This window comes from Nothobranchius furzeri, chromosome 3 (assembly GCF_043380555.1).
Source record: "Nothobranchius furzeri strain GRZ-AD chromosome 3, NfurGRZ-RIMD1, whole genome shotgun sequence".
In the NCBI taxonomy this organism is placed as follows: Eukaryota; Metazoa; Chordata; class Actinopteri; order Cyprinodontiformes; family Nothobranchiidae; genus Nothobranchius; species Nothobranchius furzeri.
In genome coordinates this window covers 3,318,122-3,338,672 of record NC_091743.1, presented here as the reverse complement: position 1 = coordinate 3,338,672, position 20,551 = coordinate 3,318,122, and the positions used below count along the sequence as shown (strand labels likewise).

The 20,551-nt window shown below is 44.6% G+C and overlaps 1 protein-coding gene across 1 annotated transcript; it reads right to left on the bottom strand.

Moving 5' to 3' along the window:
• Nucleotides 1–72: 72 nt before the first annotated feature.
• chia.1 (chitinase, acidic.1) lies at nucleotides 73–9,590 on the bottom strand. The gene is made up of 12 exons (XM_015941715.3): nucleotides 9,516–9,590; nucleotides 9,171–9,228; nucleotides 8,590–8,619; nucleotides 8,296–8,500; nucleotides 7,743–7,799; nucleotides 7,476–7,641; nucleotides 7,259–7,383; nucleotides 6,943–7,066; nucleotides 1,573–1,755; nucleotides 1,206–1,322; nucleotides 980–1,106; nucleotides 73–833 (listed from the first exon to the last, which is right to left on the bottom strand). The coding sequence occupies exons 2-12, from the start codon at nucleotides 9,187–9,189 to the stop codon at nucleotides 625–627; spliced, it is 1,362 nt and encodes a 453-aa protein (XP_015797201.1). The 5' UTR covers nucleotides 9,190–9,228; nucleotides 9,516–9,590; the 3' UTR covers nucleotides 73–624.
• Between the last annotated feature and the right edge of the window lie 10,961 nt (nucleotides 9,591–20,551).

The window sequence follows — 20,551 nt, the reverse complement described above, 5'->3', positions numbered from 1 at the left end:
AAAAGAAAAAATGTGTTTCCATGTTGTCTTCAGCAAAAAACACACAAAAAAATAACCAAAAAGAAGTGAAACTGTTTTTTATAGCTTTAATCCTTTCAGTGGAGAAGAACATTATCATGTGTGACATCAAACAGCAATATTAAGCATGATTTCTTTATTTTAGGTTAACAGCGAATGACGTAAACAAACTGTGAACTTTGAGGACTTAAGGGATTTTGGGAGCTCGTGACTTATATGAGGAGCATGGCAGCTGAGGTGGAGAGTCTCCCGGTGTGTAATGGCACACAGTGAAGCTCACAAGTGAATTTTTCTGCTACTATTGCTGATGCCTCCAGTATGAAGCACGGGTAAATGTCCAGTTAATACACTGAAGGAAAAATATTCAAGGAAAGTATCGGCATTTGTACATCTAAATGTTTGAAACTGAAATTGTAGATGAACCAAGTTATTTTTCATTCATTCATTTTGGCTCAAAAATCATTGAGTCCACTGCAAAGAGAACATTCCTTACTGGTTTGATTTTTATTCCTGACCAGAACAACCAAAGTTACAGAATTTTCCCACTTTCAGTTCCCTGTCATCTACTGTCATGGACTGGCTGTGTTTGTTACTGGTTTCCTTCATTCAGGGCCAGTTACAGCACTTGCAAGAGTCCCAGTAGATGAGGCCGGGCTGGCATCGGTGAAGGTAGGTATTTCCCTGAAAACACTGGAAGTAGCTGGTCTTATCAGCTACATTCTCATACAGCCCATCAGGGCGACCACGGCAAAAGTCCCCAATGGGATCCCTGGTGGTGGTGGGGCGTGGCGTGGTGGTGGGTTTTGGACCAAATCCTACACACACACACACACACACACACACATGATGGGATCAGACAACATACAACACTTATTCAACATCATCATACATTGATCTTCTGGTTTGTCTAATTGTGGCCGAACAAAACACCATTATAGTGGCCAGAGTTGACTGTATTTACCCATTGACATCCTGAGGTGGTTGATGAGAGGATACTCTCCCTCCGAGCAGAAGGATCCACTGAAGTCATCCATGTCCAATGTCCACACATGAGCACCCCCTAAGTTGTTCCTAGTCAGCCACTGGACCTACAAGACATCCACATAAGCATCACATTGACTGGCGCCCACCAGGAATAAGCTTATAGAACTTTTCTTGACATGGATAGACCAAACGTTCTTGGTTACTTTAGAGGAAAAGCTACGCTTGTCGTCATATCCAACCCATGCACTGCCGTAGGTGGCATAGGGAACCTCCTGTTCAGAGATCCATCCAACCGTTGCGCTGTTGGTGAAGTCACAGGTCTGGTAGAAGAAATAGGAGCATCACAAAACATAACATGTACCCATATTTTTATATCATTTTTACTCTGATAAGTTTACAGATGAGTGACTTTAATCAAGTTAGATCTCAGCCACCATGAAACTGCTTTCAGGGCTCTTTCTTAAGTGTTTATATTACCATTAGTTTCTTCTGTTTACGGCTCTTAAAGAGCACTTTAACATCATATTAATTTCTGACTTTCCATGAAAGTATGTTTAATCAGAGTTTTACCTCATAGTAGGCCCAGAAACCCGCAGTGCGAGTGTAAGGCCCAGCATCTGCAGGGCCGTTGGATGGTGCCCCCAGTCCATCAGCTGAGGCGGAGAGGCGGTAGGTTCGTCCATATGTGGGGAATCCCAGCAGCAGCTTGTCAGCTGGTGCTCCCAGAGTTAGCCAGTAGGATACAGAGGAGTTCTGAGTGAGATTGCAACAAATTACAGATAATAAATCTTTGTTAGATGTGTTAAAAGCAGCAAAGACTCCAATCTGCACAACAGTTAAATGCAGTCAGCCATATATCAAAAGTAAACTAGACGTTCTTGAGCTTCTAGTGAGGGTTATGAGTCAGGTAGGCAGACTTTCTTTGTGCCAAACAAAATAAATTGTTGACACAAAGTGTAAATACAGTATGTTTTAGGTGTGAAAATGCTGTAAACAAAGAATGATTTCAACAATCATTAGTGTGAACAACAAACTGGTAGGCTGTTCGAGGCGTTTGGTATAACTAACCACAGATCTTATGTGGACATCAGCTTCCTCACACCCTTCTGTCTCTTTGTGTAATCTAGACTCACTCAATAATGTTGAGATTAGGAATCTGTGGGGCCAGACCATCTCTTCCAGGACCTCTGGTTCTTTATGCTGGAAGCTTGGGGTCACCCTCTTTACATTTTGTAAAGTGATACAATAATGTATCATTATTTAAGTTTCTGAAAGCATTCTTTGTTTACAGGCAATGGCGAACAGAAGAGGAGGCTCTGGAAATGCCATCAAGGAAGTACAAGCCCCTACATGGGAGTGGTGGATACGAAGAAATCCTACCCATGGCTAGAAGTAGCTGGTCTGAAGGACAACAGAGGCACTCATCATGGCTGCACTGGAACAGGCCCTGAACACCAGAGCAACAGAGGCCAGGATCTACCACACCAGACCAGAACAAAGGTGTAGGCTATGCAAAGAGGCCCCTGAGACAATCCACCACATAACTGCAGTTATAAGATGCTGGCAGGGAAAGCATCCATGGAACACCACAACCAAGTGTCCGGCATCGTGCAGAAACATCTGTGCAGAGTACGGATTGGAAGCCTCCATGGTCAAAGTGGGTAACACTCGCTAAGGTGGTGGAGAACAAGAGAGCCAAGCTCCTGTGGGACTTCCAGATCCAGACTGACAAAATGAAGATGGAGAACCAACCGGACATTGTGGAGGACAAAAACAGAGGACAGCCATTGTGGTTGATGTGGCGATACCAAGTGATGCAACATCAGAAAAAAGGAACACAAGAAACTAGAGAAGTACCAGGACCTCAAAGAAGAACTTGAGAAAGCCTGGAGCAGTAATCCCCAAGCAGGAGGAGTGGCTAAAGCAGATCCCAGGAAAACATCTCAGTCCAGAAAATAGCAGCTCTACGAACAGCTAAGATACTGCAGATCCCTCAATCTTTGACTTCCACTTCCGGTCGGTAACAAGATGGCGCCTGTGCTTGGCTTAACCGCAGTCACCGGCCACTTTTTCAGACCTTTCTCCACTAACCTCCTCTTTTCCACCTTGCTCCTGTCTGCGATCCTCTTCAGTAGTGTCCCTGCTACCATCTCCTATGATCGCCAGACTCTTTTTTCCTTCCGTTCATTCACGATCGCCCAAGATGCACCGTGGATGTACCTCCCTGTTTGTTTATCTGAATGGTGCACTGGCTCTGAGCCAAACAACAATTCCTACTAGGGCGCCTTCAGGGATGTTTATCCGGTCCCGGGAAAAACTTCGGAGCAAAAGAGGTAAATGAGCAGGAATCCAGGTGAGAACAAGACTTCTCTTAAAGCATGGTTTATCTAGTAAACATCGGCGTGATCTTCTAGCTTCTTGTCCTTTGTTCGGTGACCTGAGCGCCACTTCCTTATTCCCGCCAGGCCGCGTTGTGGCGCAGTTTCTCCATCCAAGTTTTTTAAGGTCGGTTTATCCTCGTTCCTCAGTGGTTTCTCCTCCTGTTCCCTCCATAAGTGGTTTTTATAAACACCGTGGATCTAACCCTGCTAATTTACGTCCACTAACTCCAGCTGTTTTTGTAGTTTCTGATTCCTCCACCTCACTCAGCATGGCTCTATTAAACACCCGCTCTGTTAACAATAAGACATTCCTGCTCATTGATTTAATTCTCTTTAAAAATCTGGATTTTCTGTTTCTGACTGAAGTTTGGCAGCAAACATCTGATTAGTCTGGCATGACTGAACTCTGCCCGAGTGGTTGTTTTTTTCTTAGCCAGCCCCGGGGTTCTGGTCGTGGTGGAGGCCTAGCTGTTGTTTTCAGAGACCATCATCCATGTAGCTCTACGACCTCTGGTCACTTTGCTTCCTTTGAACTGCAGCTGATTAAAGTCGGGTGTAAGGACCCGTTCTACTGTGCTGTGGTCTATCGTCCACCTGGTCCAAACGGTTCTTTCCTTCAGGAGTTTAGTGACTTTCTATCCTCCACTGTGAAGCTGTCCAGATTAGTGATTGTTGGTGACTTTAACATCCACGTTGATGATCCCTCTGATCACTTTGCCATGCATTTCTCCAGCCTTATGGACTCCTTCGGCTTTACCCAGCATGTTTCTGGCCCCACACACACCAGGGGGCACACTCTAGACCTTGTTTTTACTCTGAGTCTAAATGCTGCACCTAAAGGATCTTCTGACATCCTTTAACTCTGCAGTCAGAGACGCCAGGGTTTCCTATTTTTCCAACCTGATGTCCCAGAGCAAAGGGAACCCCAAGGTGCTGTTTAACACCATCAGCAGTATCGTCTCTCCTGCCACTCCTACAGCCTCCATCCACTCTGTTGCAGACTATAAAGTTTGGGCAGCCTTGGTATTCTTCCATAAATCCTATAAAGCTCATTTCACTTCTCCAACATCACTGCATGTCTCCTTTATGATAAGTTGGTGGAGTTGTTTTAATAAGTGCTTTGCATACTTTTACTATTATGATATAAGAAACATGTTGTTACTACTTCTCTGTGGACTCTGTGTGGTTAGAAAACAGAATAAGTAAATCTGTCATATTCACTCCTTGTTCTGCTGATAATCCTGCCTGAATCGTGCTTTATCTCCTTATCTGGTGTGAAGCTGGGCGCTCCCTTGTAAAATATATATAAATAATAAAAGACACAGCCCCAGTTTGAGGGTCAGACTGAGCTGGGACATTCAAACCTCACAGTTCATTCTCCTCAGTGCTGTTGAAAACAATATTGTCGTGTTCATTTTAATAGATGTGGTAAAAGAACCCTGACATGTATTTAACTGAACTTGTTTTCATAACAGCCAAAGATGTTTACAGGAAAATCACGAAGTTTCAAACTGCTGCCCAGACTTTAGCATCTCACTGTACATCCTACAGTTTTGTTAGCTTTCACTTTTCTTACATTGTTATGGTATCTGCTGTTATAAGGGATGTCCAATAAGTCTTCACATATTGGCCTTAAAATGTAATATTGGAAAATATCGATATCATTTTTACTCCTTTAGTACCATGCACATCTTAACTCTTCATCTCCTCTGTCTCTAAATGCCAGAATATACCCAAGAATTCCTTTTCTTACATGAAGATCTTCATACATTTTTGGTAATTGTAACTAAAATATACAGAAACAGAAAAAAACATTATTACTACGTCACACATCTTAGCATTGCGCTTAGAAATTAGCCTAGCTTAGAATGTGTATGTTCACACTGCTTAAAGTTGAACTACTAGGGATGAGCGAGTACACCTCTATCTGTATCTGTATCTGTACTCGGAGTGGGCGTGGCCTAACCCAGAAGTGGGTGTGGTTTACATCAATACGTTATTTTAAGTCTGATCAGAAGTTGCTATGTGTATTGTTTATTTGAAAACTATTTACAGAGCAGCCTCAGAGTTGAGATTAAATGTTTTTGATCACAATAGTAAAGGAATTATTACAGAACAAGTTTTTCAATAAAATCAGAACATTAATGTTTAAGTGCATGAATTAAGAGAGAGAGAGAGAGAGAGAGAGAGAGAGAGAGAGAGAGAGAGAGAGAGAGAGAGAAGATCTTTTCTATAGCGCCTCTCAAGATAAAAATCACGGGGCGCTTCACAAAAACAAAACATGTAAAATAGAAAAAATAATTTAGAAAATGATTAAAATATATTTAAATGAGCAAAAAATAGACAATTGTGTTTAAAAAATGTAAGAAAGAGAGAGAGTGAATAGGAAAGAGGGAGTGGATCCTGAGGAAGAGGAGAGAGGAAAAAACCCGACCAGAGCGGAGGCAGTGACTGACGCAGCACGAGCCGTTTTCAGCTCTGTCTTGTCAAATGCACCACGTAGTTACGAATAAAGTAACTTTAAATATTCAAACGAAAAAGAGGCGAGCTGAAGAAAACCTAGGGAGCACTGAAGAAATGTGAGCAACAGTGAAGCAAGCACAGAGAGATCCGTTACTGTCTGTGTGTGTGTGCGTGTGGATGGACCGGACGCAGACTGAGCTCCCGGTGCAGAGTTTGTGTGTAGGGAGGGGCGGGTGACTGGCCAATCACAGAGCGTGAAGACAGTCAGTTACCCAATGAGGATTTTCCTTCAGCACGATTACAGATGTTTACAAGTTTTACTCGTTTCATGCTCGTACTCGTCAAAAATGCTTTATCGTCTGAAACGAGTATCCGGCTCATCCCTATGAACTACTTTAACACACACACACATTCCCTAACAGACCCGTACTTACAAACACAAATGTTCACCAGGGCACGAACGTTTGAAGCAACATCAGTGTGTTCGTGGATGAGATGTAAATCCTGGGAAACAGTTAAACTATATCAGCGATAGGTCTGAGTTACTCACTCTGTCGTGTTTCACACAGATAATATAACAAAGATTGTTTGTAACAGCGATATCTCACTTTACTATTTATTAACTCATTAATCTAACGTACTCCCATCATGAATGTAATAATTATCTTTGGCCTAAAGGCGCCACACAGCCTTTCTGCATTACTAACTTAAATAGAGGTAGTTGCAATTGCTGATGTTATGTTTGATGCTTAAGCATTCCTGATGGGAGGGTTAGGGTTAGGTGATGTGCGCAACCTAAATGGATTATTTTTTATATTGTTTTACTAGGGGACACCCTGCACATGTCAGTATTTTCTCAGTATCGGAAATTAAGAGTTAATGTCAGTTATTGGTTTAAAAAAAAGCACCCTTATAGTTTTTACCTGCATTGATGTGGACATGATGTTTTTGTACACTGCTGTTAAGCGCTTTGATTGAACGTGCTTTAAATATTTTTTTATCATTATTATTTTGATCACAACAGCAATAATAATAACTTTATAAAGAAAACATGTGAAATGAACCCAAGGTTTAGAAGTACTGTGTCTGTTCTTACTATGTTATAGTGGAGCTTTGATCCAGAGTCCACAGAGCTGCGGTACAGGGGGCTGTTGTGTCCGGTGACTGGCTCCCAGTGTCCGTGGTAGTCATAAGTCATGACATTAATAAAGTCAAAGTGGCTGTTAAAGCACACAAGAGGCAGATTGATGAGGACAATGGCTCAAAGGAAACTTTATAAGTAACACCAGAGAGAACTAAGAACATTTCCTTATGTCCTACAACAGATGATCTAAAAGTTCTTTACTATGCAGAGCTCAAGAAGATTGGTAGAAGCTAAGGTCAGTGAAGTTTTTGTAACTATAAATGCTCACAGTGCAATCTTGTTGACCTCATAGGCTCTCTCAATGGTTGCAGGGATTGCAGCAGCATTGACTGACAGCAGCAGCTTCGTCTTCTTGTTGTCTTTGGCATCATCCTCAAAAGCTTTGGACAGCTCCTGGAGAAGGCAGAAATGAAAGGCTGAGAATGTGTCCTCCAACATCTGTGAGCTACAGACTAAAAGGAACACATCTAATGAGTGACGAGTACCGTGACCAGCAGAGTGAATCGCTCCTTGTCCTGTGGTGGGCTGCCATTGTGCCCAGGATATTCCCAGGCCAGGTTCAGACCATCAAAGCTATTGGCACGCAGGAAGCTAATCGCAGACTTGATGAAGGCTTCACGACCTTCAGGTTTGGCCACCATTGAGATGAATCTGGTGAGAAGTAGAAGGGAAACTGTGTGGTAAAAATGTCATTTATAGGATAGTTTAGGACTTCTGCATCAGGTGTGTGCAGGAAAACAGCAACGACTCACGGGCTCACGCCGTTGACCGAGCCTCCAACAGACAGCAGGGTCTTCAGTGCAGGGTTGCTGAGTCACACAGAAGGACAAGAAAAAAACCCTTAAACTAAACATAATATGTTATTTCTGGAGATTTGTTTGAAACACTCCACACCTTGTTACTGCTAGTTTAACTAGACACCATCTTTTACCTAAATTACTATCAAAGGTTTCTTATGTTTCACTAAAAATCCATCTAATGAAGAATGAGCTCAATCTGATGTTAACATTAAAATCCCATTAGCTGTTCTCTGCATTCGATCCATCCCTGGGGGAGCGGTAAGCTGCAGACGCGGCCATGCTCGGGAAATAATTGGTGGTTTAGCCCCTCAATCTTGCTTTATGCTGAGTGTCAGGCAGGGAGGGATTGGGTCCCATTTTTAGAGCCTTTGGTGTGACCTGACCTTGGATTTGAACTCCGATGAGCCAGTCTCAGGGCGGACACTCATATCACTAAGCCACTGAGCTGGTCAGCAGGAAGCTGTTAAGTTGCTGTTAGTGGGAGTGTTGGTGATGAATAAATTACTAGTTTTTGAGGCTGTTGAGGCTGCCATAGAGCTCCTGATCATTCCACTCAATGGTGGTGATCTGGTTGAAGCTGTTGATGGTGGCCAGAGCGTAGACGACGTGGGTGCACAGGAACGGGTCGATGTTGTCAGGGGTGAATTTGGCACTGCTGGGTCGGTACTGGGCCCAGTTGGTCATGTGACACACCAGCTTATTGGATGTAGCTGAAGACAGAAGGAGAGACATTCATTGTTGCTTTGCTGAAAAGGACCATGTTGTGAAGAAGAATGGGGTTTTTACAGACGGTCCTTACCCAAGTGCACGGTGAGCAGGATGCCCACAACTGTAAAACAAACAAGCCGATGAGATTACAGGAAGAAACAAGCACAGACCCGTTGTTACTACACAACCAAGCCCTACTCACAGACCAGACGCAAATGTAGAAATGACTTTTTCTTTATGGTTTCATATCTGTTGGACTTTATGTGATCGAGCAGCAACACTACATAGGACGTGTTTTCAGTGAACATCAGTTCTGTCTCCGTGATGATTCTAAAATAATAATCTGATCTTTACTCCTGTGAAATGTGATCATCAGCATCATGAAAAGACATCCAGAGATTATGTGTTTGGACTTTGATCTAGACTCTACTCTTATCTGACGTTAGTCTGGTTCCATAAACACACCACAGGTTACCAACAGAGTGAAGGTGAACCACAGCAGTAACTGTGACCCTGGTTAGGATCCACTACACATGACAGGTTAGATATCACATGTATGATGTGAATACGTGATGGGGTTCATCACTAGAACAAGTTTGCTTTATAAAAACAGATGCCAGTAGCTGATGCGCCTCCTACAGAAGCCACTTCAGACAAGATGATGATCTTTACCTGTGAGTAGTTTCAGCATGTTTCCGTTTCAGGCTCCGGCCACCTAACTGCTGCAGATCTGAAATGGTGAATGATTAGGAAAAAGTGATGAGAAGACATGAACATTTAATGGAAACTAGTTTCCATTTTTATTTGGTCAAACTTTTTATTAAAGCTGTGAACTAAAAGCATTTAGAGATGGATTAATAAAATGTCATCATGAAAACGTTTTGTTGCTGGATCCCAAACTGTTGCTGCTAATGAAAGAGAACTAAATGCGTTCTCCTCTGGAAGTCAAAGCAAACGACGTGCACACGTAAGCAACCTGCTGCTAAACGGTCACAGACCCAGACATGGTGCCATTACCTGTCTTCAGGATGAAGAGATGCAGACTCCAAACCGGACCACAGATGGATCTTATTTATATTATATTCATTAATGACTAATAGATGGTGGCAAAGTACAACTGATAAGAGCTCATTGTCATAGAAAGCTGTCTAGCATGATTAATAACCCACTGTCAGAAATGACCGCCTCATCACAGGAATTGAGGAAATAAATTTACAGCAAAAGCAGCTATCATATCAGATTTCCTGCATTGATTGGTGTAATTAAATTATACGGCAGCTCCATAAAATAAAACACGAAACACTTATAAATGACAAAAAGGACTTCTATGAGTTAGACTGATTTTAGAGCATACAGCTTCCTGTCAGCATGGGCTTTTGTTTCTTTATGAAGGCTGACATGCAGTAGTAACCTGGAGCTTTCTGTGAGAAAAACACTGATAAACACCTCATCCTAAAGCTGATGGAACTGGAAACATCTACAAAAACATTTCTTACAGACACATACAGAATAATGTTCAAACCTGTAGATATGATCAGAACTATTTAGATACAGATCATAGACTGTACATACAGATATAGACCCAGTACAGCAGTCGTAATCAGGTGATTGACCAAGCAGTTTCCTTTTCTGAGGTTCTGGTCCGAAGATGACAACTTCAGTCTTGTCTGGATTTAACAGCAGAAAATTTAGAGTCATCCAGATTTTAATGTCTTAAAGACACGTCTGTAATCTACCTAATTGATTAGGTCCATCTGGGTTTATGGATTAATATACCAGAGTATCATCAGCATAGCAGTGGAAGTTTATCCCATGCTGTCTCATGATTTTACCAACTGGAAGCATACACTCACCTAAAGGATTATTAGGAACACCATACTAATACGGTGTTTGACCCCCTTTCTCCTTCAGAACTGCCTTAACTGTACATGGCATTGATTCAACAAGGTGCTGAAAGCATTCTTTAGAAATGTTGGCCCATATTGATATGACAGCATCTTGCAGCTGATGGAGATGTGTGGGATGCACATCCAGGGCACGAAGCTCCCGTTTCACCATATCCCAAAGATGCTCTATCGGGTTGAGATCTGGTGACTGTGGGGGCCGTTGTAGTACAGTGAACTCATCGTCATGTTCAAGAAACCAGTTTGAAATGATTGGAGCTTTATGACATGGTGCGTTATCCTGCTGGAAGTAGCTGTCATGGTCTGCGTCTGCGTCTTCCCTCATGTGTCTCCTGGTGTTCTCCATCCCTCTCTAGATTCCCCTTTTGTGTTTCATAGCGCCCTCATGTGTCCTTTGTCTGCGTCTCATTTATGTGTTTTCTGTTTGTAGCCCTTTAAATCATTCCTCCCAGGTCCTGTGTTCATTCAGTCATCCCCAGCTCCCTCCTGGTTTTCTTCATGTCTCTTAGTCTCCCCACCTCAGTTTCTAACGGTCTCTTATTTCAGTGTGTGTGTGTGTGTGTGTGCGTGTGTGTGTGTGTGTGTGTGTGTGTGCGTGTGTGTGTGTGTGTGTGTGTGTGTGTGTGGTCCTTCCCTCAGTCTTTAGGTTTAGTTTTGTGTTTTATAGTTTTAGGTTTATCTGCCCTCCTCTGGTTCTGTTCACCATTTAGAAAATTGTATTCACCTGCTTTCCCTCCAGCCCTCACTCCACACACCTGCTGCCTGTTTCCCTAATTGCTCCTCCCAGTGTATATAAGCCCTGCCGTGTCTCTGTGTTGTGCCGGTCCATTGTGGTATTCCGTCAGTCTTCTCTATTTTGGATCAGTCTTCTCTAGTCTCTAGTGTTTGGGTCTCTAGTTCAGTAATTGGACATTTTTGGATTTTTGGCTCCCAGCTTTTGGATTTATTTTATTTTCTTGGCTCATCCAATAAAGGATTTTTTTCTTATCTTCACTCCTGCCTTGTGTCATCCTGGGTATTCGTATTTTGGGTCCTAACCATCCTCATATCGTGACAGTAGCCATCAGAGGATGGGTACATGGTGGACATGAAGGGATGGACATGGTCAGAAACAATGCTCAGGTAGCTCGTGGCATTTAAACGATGCCCAATTGGCACTAAGGGGCCTAAAGTGTGCCAAGAAAACATCCCCCACACCATTACACCACCACCACCAGCAGTCTGCAAAGCAGGAACAAGGCATGATGGATCTATGTTCTCATTCTCATCAGACCAGGCAACATTTTTCCAGTCTTCAACTGTACAGTTTTGGTGAGCTTGTGCACATTGTAGCCTCTTTTTCCTATTTGTGGTGGAGATGAGTGGTACCTGGTGGGGTCTTCTGCTGCTGTAGCCCATCCGCCTCAAGGTTGTGGGTGTTGTGGCTTCACAGATGCTTTGCTGCATTCTTCGGTTGTAACGAGTGGTTATTTCAGTCAAAGTTGCTCTTCTATCAGCTTGAATCAGTCGGCCCATTCTCCTCTGACCTCTAGCATCAACAAGGCATTTTCACCCACAGGACTGCCGCATACTGGATGTTTTTCCCTTTTCACGCCATTCTTTGTAAACCCTAGAAATGGTTGTGGGTGAAAATCCCAGTAACTGAGCCGACTGTGAAATACTCAGACCAGCCCATCTGCCACCAACAACCATGCCACGATCAGAATAGCTAAAATCGTCCCTTTCCCATTCTGACTTTCAGTTTGGAGTTCAGATTTTCTTGACCAGGACCACACCCCTAAATGTATTGAAGCAACTGCCATGTGATTGGTTGATTAGATAGTTGCATTAAGGAGAAGTTGAACAGGTTTTCCTAATAATCCTTTAGGTGAGTGTAGATTCCTACCCTCACCTTTAGTCAATAGCTTTGGGTAGTGACCGAAAAAACAAGCTCACAGATAGAAGAAGCCAAAATGAGTGTTCCCCGCAGGGTGGCTGGGCTCTCCCTTAGAAATAGAGTGGGACATTTAGTCATCCATGAGGAGCTTGGAGTAGACCCGCTGCTCTTCCACATCAAGTGGGAGCCAGTTGAGGTGGCTCGGACATCTGGCCAGGATGCCTCCCTGGTGAGGTTTTCCAGGCACGTCCAACTGGGAGGAGACCCAAGGGAAGACCCAGGACACGCTGGAGAGCCTGTGTCTCTCGGCTGGCCAGGGAATGCCTTGGGATTCCCCTGGAGGAGCTGGCCCAAGTAGCTGAGAAGAGGGGAGTTTCGGCCTCTTTACTTAGGCTGCTGCCCCTGCGACCTGACTCTGGATAAGTTGTTGAAAACAGATGGATGGATGGGATTTGATTGTAAATAACTGCTTAAGTTAGGAAAAAACATTATGAAAAAAATAAGAATAATTTTATTATCCTGGTCTTGGGTGTCATGACACCACCAATTTCATGGATGGCACACTGATGAAGCAGGACTTGTCTACTTTACACAAGCATGTAGCAACAATGGAGAGGAAATAGGAAGAAACCTCCAGACCTCCTGGCTCAGTATAAGCAGCCATTTGCCATTACTCACTGGGGATAGAGAAGACACACACACACACACACACACACACACACACACACACACACACACACACACACACACACACACACACACACACACACACACACACACTGAATCAAAATAGTTCAAACACAGATGAGGTTCTACAGTTACCTCTGATGCTGCATCATTTACTGAGGAAGAAGAAATCACATTAGGGAGGATGCTAATGGTTTTGTTTCTAATAAAATTAATTCTATGGGAAAAATCCCATAAAGTCGTTGCTGGGCAGGACACTGTCTCAATGGGGTAGTGGGTGAGTAACAGTACTGAAGCTGCAGTGGGGTGTGTTAAACTTCAACTCTGCTTGTTGGTCTGGACCCTGGGTTGTCATGGAGGACTAATAAATTCAATTCAATTCAGTTCAATTCAAATTCTATTCAAAAATACTTTATTAATCCCAGAGGGAAACTGATTGCTGTAGTAGCTCAGAATAATAATAATAATCAAGTCATCAAAGAGGTGTTGTATATTACAACGGCTGTTGGCAGGAAGGATCTCCAGTAGCGGTCAGTGTTGCAGCCAAACTGAAGAAGCCTCTGACTGAAGACACTTTTCCGTTGTCGGACAGTCTTGTGAAGAGAATGCTCAGGGTTGTCCATCATTTTCTTGATTCTCTGGAGAATCCTTCTTTGCATCATCTCCTCCAGTGGTTCCACAGTCGTCCCCAGAACAGAACCAGCCTTTGTTATAAGGCTGTTGAGCCTTTTCAGGTTCCTGCTTCTGATGCTGCTACCCCAACAGACGATGGCTGAAGAGATTACACTCTCAACAACAGACTTGTAGAAGATCTGCAGCATCTTGCTACAGACATTGAAGGACCTAAGCGTCCTCAAGAAGTGCAGTCTGCTGTGTCCCTTTTTGTAAACAACTTCGCTGTTCTTTCTCCAGTCCAGTCTGTTGTCCAGGTGAACTCCAAGGTATTTGTATTCCTCAACCACCTCCACTTCTTCTCCCATGATGGAAACAGTGTTTGACTCCACCCTGTTTCTTCTGAAGTCTAAAATCATCTCCATTGTTTTGTTCACGTTCAAGGTCAGATGATTGTTTCCACACCATGCCACAAAGCGCTCCACCAGCTCTCTGTACTCAGCTTCCTGTCCATCTCTGATACACCCGACAACTGCAGAGTCATCTGAGTATTTCTGTAGATGACAGGTCTCTGATTTGTACTGGAAGTCTGAGGTGTACAGGGTGAAAAGGAATGGTGAGAGTACAGTCCCCTGTGGTGCTCCAATGTTACTGATCACCTGGTTTTATGTGCAGTTCTTCAGCCTCACAAACTGTGGTCTGTTTGTCAGGTGGTCTTTAATCCAGGCGACAGTTGAGGCCCCCACCTGTGTCTTCTGGAGATTCTGGCAAAGTACATCAGGCTGGATTGTATTAAATGCACTGGAGAAATCAAAGAACATAACCCTGACAGTGCTGCCTGCTTTGTCCAGATGACAGTGGATTGGTTGAAGCAGCTGGATGATGGCATCTTCAACTCCAACTCCATGGCAATAAGCAAACTGCAGCGGGTCCTGATATGTCCTATGGGCTATTCCCATCTGTGTCTGGTTGGCCTGGTCCGGATAGCATAGGTTGTTTACATATCTGGGTGGCCTGGTGTTTTTCCGGACCCACCAAGGCTCATTCTCAGCCCTCTTCTCGAGGGGGTCTGCTTCAGGCCGACCAGGCCCAACACGCCCACTCTCCACCGATTGGTCAAGTGACGCGTTACCCTCCCCTTTAATCAAATCTTTTGATTGGCCTTGTGGTGTTTACATTTAGTATGTGTAGTGATGTCACTGAAACAAACTGTATCTTCAGCATCGCCATTTTTTGCTTGTGTTCTCCGGCATCGACATGTCTTCTCCCTACTTGCAGACCTCCTCTTTGAACCCCTGGAGCAATGAGGAGGTTAAAATCTTCCTCTCTTTGCTCGCCGACGACAGAATCCAGCGCGAACTGGACGGTTCCGTGTGAAACGAAAATATTTTTCAGGGGCTTGCACAAGCAATGTCCACCCACAGCTACCAACGCACCTCCAAGCAGAGCCGTGAAAAATAAAAAAACTTAAAGCTGAGTACAGGTCCATCAAGGACCACAGCAGCAGGAGTGGGGCAGACCGGCAGCACTGGACATGGTTTGCTGACATGGATGCCATTTATGGTGATAGGCCTGTGAGTAATGGCCCGGAGAGTGGCGTGAACACAGCCACTCCAGCTTACACTGGCCCTCAGGACAACGGTGAGTGAGCATTTATCATAATTAATGACATGACCTCCCGTTTGTGCTACACTGTACTATAGTGCGGACAAAAAGCTGTGCTAGCTCTGGGTAGTGCTGATATGCGAACAAAAGTCTAGGCTAACTCCAGGCTAGTTGTGATATGCCTACTAGCGGCCTAGCTTGCCCATTAACATCTTCGGTTAGTATTTGTGTATGTGCATATGAAGTTATTTATTGTTTACTTTTTATAAAAGATATAACTCTGGAACTGTGCGCCGATGAGAGCCAGGATGTACCCGACACCGGGGACATGAACGCTGGGCCCTCACCTGGCGACTGCGGCCGTAGCTGCAGCCCAAGCATCTCAGCGTCATCGGTGGACAACAGACCAAGCTATGGTGAGTTCATTTGCAACAACAACATCAAAATTTGACAAGCACGTTTAATTACACATACATCTTTTTGGCGTTTATTCAGGAAAAAGGAGGCGGGGGAGCAGCATCGCAGGTGGACAGTGGCGCGTGGTTCCTTGAGACTGCGAGGAAGATGAACTGTTTAATGGAGCAGTAGAATGAGTCAGAGACAGAAGACAGATGGCTGCAGAGGGATGAGAGACTTCAGGAGAGGGATGAGAGGAGAGGGCAGAACAGCGGGTATTCAACCACGCTTTCATGGATGTGCTGCATAGTTTGGTGTCTGCGGTCGAAAAATCTACTAAATAAATTACCTGAATGTTTGTTTTTGTTTGTTTTTAAATAGAGGTGCAATAAAGTGTTTGACAATGCAACGTGTAATCCATCACTGTGTCCATTTCACAGAATGTGAAGTGGAAGGGTCCAATTATAGTTTCTATATAAAGATATATGTGCTAAAATAGCATTCACCAGCCTTGGATATTTGCTTTATTCAACTTTGAGATTTATATAGGAATAAATACCAGGTAGGTGTCAATGTAGACAAGATTAGTTTATATGTCGGCAGGAGTGTAGAGAAGGATCAGAAGCTCAAATGTGCACTCCACACTTGGCTAGTAAGAACTTTTGTCAGTCAGGCATGAATGTAAACAAGAGTCCAAATACTTATTTGCACTTGCCTTAATAACCAGACTTGAGACATATGGCCAAAGCCTGATCCATGCTTCTCCGTCAGCTCCGCAAGGGACAGACACGCACGGATTGACGGAAGTGTTTTGCTCTCAGACGTCTCCGTCTCCTGGAGAGTGTTGCAAAGCAATTGCCCACCAGGACAACAGAGGGTGTAGCGCTGTTCTGTGGTATCCTGTCATGTATCGGTCCAAGATAGTGTGTTAATATTGTGTTTTTTTATATAAGAGACTTTTTAACACGGACATATTTGTCTCTCATCCTCCACCTCTTCATGCGCTCCCCACCTCTAAACCCACGTTTCCTGTCATTTCCGTCCACAAATAAAACACTTGCCACGCATCTTTTCACTCCTCCAGTCACGGGGAATTAAACGTTCATGTTTTTAGAGTTTTTTCACGAGGTATTCTTCAAGCTTCTCCGTGTCTGCCGCTTGTTTTCCTCGGCTCTCTTTATGTTTTTGAGGGCGCACTGGCGGAGCTGTAGACAACAGCGGCGTCCTGACCAATCACAAGCTTGCGTTGTCTGTCTCGACTGACGTTTAGAAAAGAGAGCTCGACTCCGTCCGTCCTTGCGGAACTCTCCGGCAGGCACGCAAGGACGTTGCGTGTCTCCGCACTGACGCAGACGGAGAAGCATAAATCAGGCTTAAGCCTGGGATGTGCATAAAAACAATTGCTCAAGTCAACTTTATCTAGCTGATCTGCATTAATTCGGACACGATGTCCATATAATTTATTTGAATAAAAAAAATGGTAGTTTTTTTATTCTTTTTGTCAGCAGACGTGTTTAGAAGGATCAGAAGCACAAATGTGTACAGTCCACACTTGACTTAATACAAACTCATGAAATATATTTGCTCATGTTTACAATTTTTAGGTGGTGGTGCATACAAGAAAGTTCAAAGGTCAAACATTTGCTGAGTGGATAAAACTTCATTTGAGCAAAACATACAGTCGGATGTAATCCGATCACTACTGCCCCACAAGGTGCATCATCAAAGCATCACACTTTGCATTCCCTCCCACATCTCCTGTGTTTAGTGGCGGTGGTGGTGCAGCCACAGGTTCAGGGTATTCTGTTTCAGTCGTCCACACATTGTCATAATTCTCCCCGTGGCTCTCACACAGATTATGCAGGGCACAGCAGGCCAGAGTCATGGAACGCACCAGACTGACATCACAGTCATTCCTTTTAAGTTGGCAGCGCCAGCTTCCCTTCGGCCTACCAAAGGCATTTTCAACCACCACACGTGCCCGGCTGAACTTCTTGTTAAAGAGAAGTTGCTGCTCTGTCAGTCGCCCAGTGTCTGTGAAGGGTTTCAGAAGCCAGAGAACAGAACCAGTTTCTGGTGGTTCGATCCTCAGAGGTTCCACTCATTCTGGGTCGGCCGTGGCTCATCATGCACCAGCCTATCATTAACTGGACCACCGATGAAGTCCTGTCCTGGGGGGCAGCTTGTCTGACGACTTGTTTGGCAGAACCATCAGAGGCCAAGGTGAGCCCCCTGAATAAGACTATGTATCCTGATCTGTCCCTAGTGCCAGAAGTTTATCACGACCTGGCTGAGGTGTTCAGCAAGGCCAAGGCCATCTCGCTGCCCCCCCCCCCCCCGCAGTTTTGATTGTTCCATCGAACTTTGCCCGGGCACCTCCCCCCCGGGGTGGGGGTGGGGTGGGGGGGTTTGCCCTCTCCAAACCGGAGCGTGAGGCGATGGACAAATCTAAGAGATTAAGCCCTCAACAAGCTCGGTGGGCTCTGTTTTTTGGCAGGTTTGATTTCACAGTGTCTCATCGTCCTGGGAGCAAGAATCTGAAGCCGGACGCCCTCTCGAGGCAACACCAGACGGAAGCCTATCCACTGGCCAGGAAGAACCAGATTACATCTTGCCCTCCAAGACCAGGTTAGCCCTCACCTCCCTTGAACGGTTACTCATTCAAGCTCACCGCAGCCACCCTCCACCAGCTCAGTGTCCTGCTAACCATTCCTTCCTTCCCGCTAACCTGGTTTCTAAAGTGTTACAGTTTGGTCACGGATCCAAGCTGTTCTGTCATCCAGGAACCTCGAAGACTCTGGAAGTGGTAAGGTCAGCCTTCTAGTGGCCCACTCTCCAAAAAGCAGTGGTGGGCAGTCAGGGCCAGCAAAGCCTTCTCTGCTGGCCTAAACTTACTCAAAAACGTAAGTGTATTTTTTTTTCCTTTGGTAAATATTTTTTAAATAAAAATATGTTCACTGGTTAATTTTCTTTTTATCCTATTATACCCACTTGGTTGTGCTGCTTCCAGTGTTGAAATACCAAGGCTGGGTGTTATCCAATCAGATTTAAGCTAGCTTGTGTTTTCAGGCAGATTAAGTCTGCCCTAGGCCTTCAGAATCAACCGTGAAGCCCGCTGTCCGCTGTAAGTGAACAGAGACGATCTAGTTGCGATAGCCAATCAGCTCACGAGTCAGCTTGGCCCGGGCCAGCTAGCTGGCCTCACGCAAAAGTTGACATGAACGCATCCTGTGATTGGATGAGCAGTAGTTAGAACTTTTCTAGCGGCATGAAGCAAAATATCAAAACTAAACACAGAGATTTGTATCTATAGGCAGCTATCGGTGTGTTTTTGTACACATGATGGCTGAAAGAGGAGAAGGGACGGACTTGGTTGCAGATTAACTTGCCACACCATTTTCCAGACGGACCTTTCAAGAAAAAAAGGATCTTGTGAGAACAGGTCGTCCGACTCCAATGCTAGCTGGCTTGTCCCAGCAGGGGAAAGGATTTGTTCGTCATTTTCAGGCAATCAACTATGAACGGTACCCGTGGCTAACAGCTTCAGAGAACCGCTGCAGGTTATTCTGCTGGGAATGCCTGTTGCTCGCATCAGATCGATTTGGTATTTGGAGCTTTACTGGATTTGCCAATTTAAGTTGTTTCACCAAGGCAGCAAAGAGACACCAAAGCACGGCTGACCACTTACAAGCTACGGTGCTTTTAAAAACCTTTGGGGACACCCGAGTGGATCTGCAGCTCAGTGAACAGGCGCGCAAGGACACGGAGGTGAAGAAAAATAGGGAGATATTGAAAAGGCTGATGGATTGTGTCATATTTTTGGGTAAACAGGAACTTTCATTTAGGGGACATGATGAAAACCCCCAGTCATTAAATAGAGGGAATTATGCGGAGCTTTTATCTTTTCTTGCTGAACATGACGCCGACTTGCATTACCACCTGACCACCAACAGGGTCTTTACTGGGACATCAGGCAGAACACAAAATGACCTCATTTATGCTATTGCTGAAGTGATGGGAGATGAGATCAAAATGGAGATCAGAAGAGCCCCTTTTGTCGCCGTCATGGTTGATGAAACCACAGACGTGGGTAACGTGGCACAGCTGGCACTCGTCCTGCGCTACGTGACAGCCACAGGTGTCAAGGAGCGTTTTGTCAAGTTTGTGGATGTAACTAGTGGCAGGCGAGCTGATGACCTTGCCGCGCTTATTTTCCGTATTCGTGAGGAATATGAATGCTGTTTGGACAAAGTTGTTGCACAGTGTTACGATGGTGCAGCGGTGATGGCATCTGGGCTAAACGGGGTGCAGGCTAAAGTTAAGGAAAAGGCACCTATGGCCTTATTCATTCACTGTTATGCACATCGTCTTAATTTAGTGCTGACTCAAGGGGCCTCAAAGCTTAAAGAGTGCAAGGTCTTTTTTGCCAATCTGAAAGGCTTCGCTGCGTTTTTCTCCAGATCCCCGAAGCGCACACAGTTGCTGGATGATGTGTGCAAACGGCGTCTTCCTCGTGTTGCGCCAACACGGTGGCAATATTCATCAAGACTGGTGAATGCAGTCTTTGAGAATCGAGTTGCTCTAAAGGAGTTGTTTGGTCACATATTGGACCATCACGACGAGAATGATGAGGACACCGTGCTTTATGCAGATGGATTTAACGCACGGCTGGACGATTTTGAGTTTTGTTTTTTGCTCAACACATTCAACGGGCTTTTTGAGTATGCTGATGTGCTTTTTGGAATACTGCAGACCAAATCATTGGATGTGCAATTCTGCATGGCCAGGCTGAACGAGTTTTGTGACAAAGTTGAGCAAGAGAGGGGCAATTTCAGTGAGATATATGAAGAAGCAATGCGCGCCTCCGGTGGTCCAAGTGTGCGCAGAGGCCAACGCACGGCGCAAGGTGATCTCCGTGCACGCTACCAAAAACTCCACAACAGCATTCTGGACAACATTCTTTCCCAGACAAG

Excerpts from the sequence above, each read along its gene's own strand:
- chia.1 (XM_015941715.3), bottom strand. Across the intron at positions 1,756-6,942 it reads CAAAGCTCCACTATAACATA|AACTCCTCTGTATCCTACTG; the intron begins GTAAGAACAGAC and ends AATCTCACTCAG. Across the intron at positions 1,323-1,572 it reads GTTTCTGGGCCTACTATGAG|ACCTGTGACTTCACCAACAG; the intron begins GTAAAACTCTGA and ends TTCTTCTACCAG.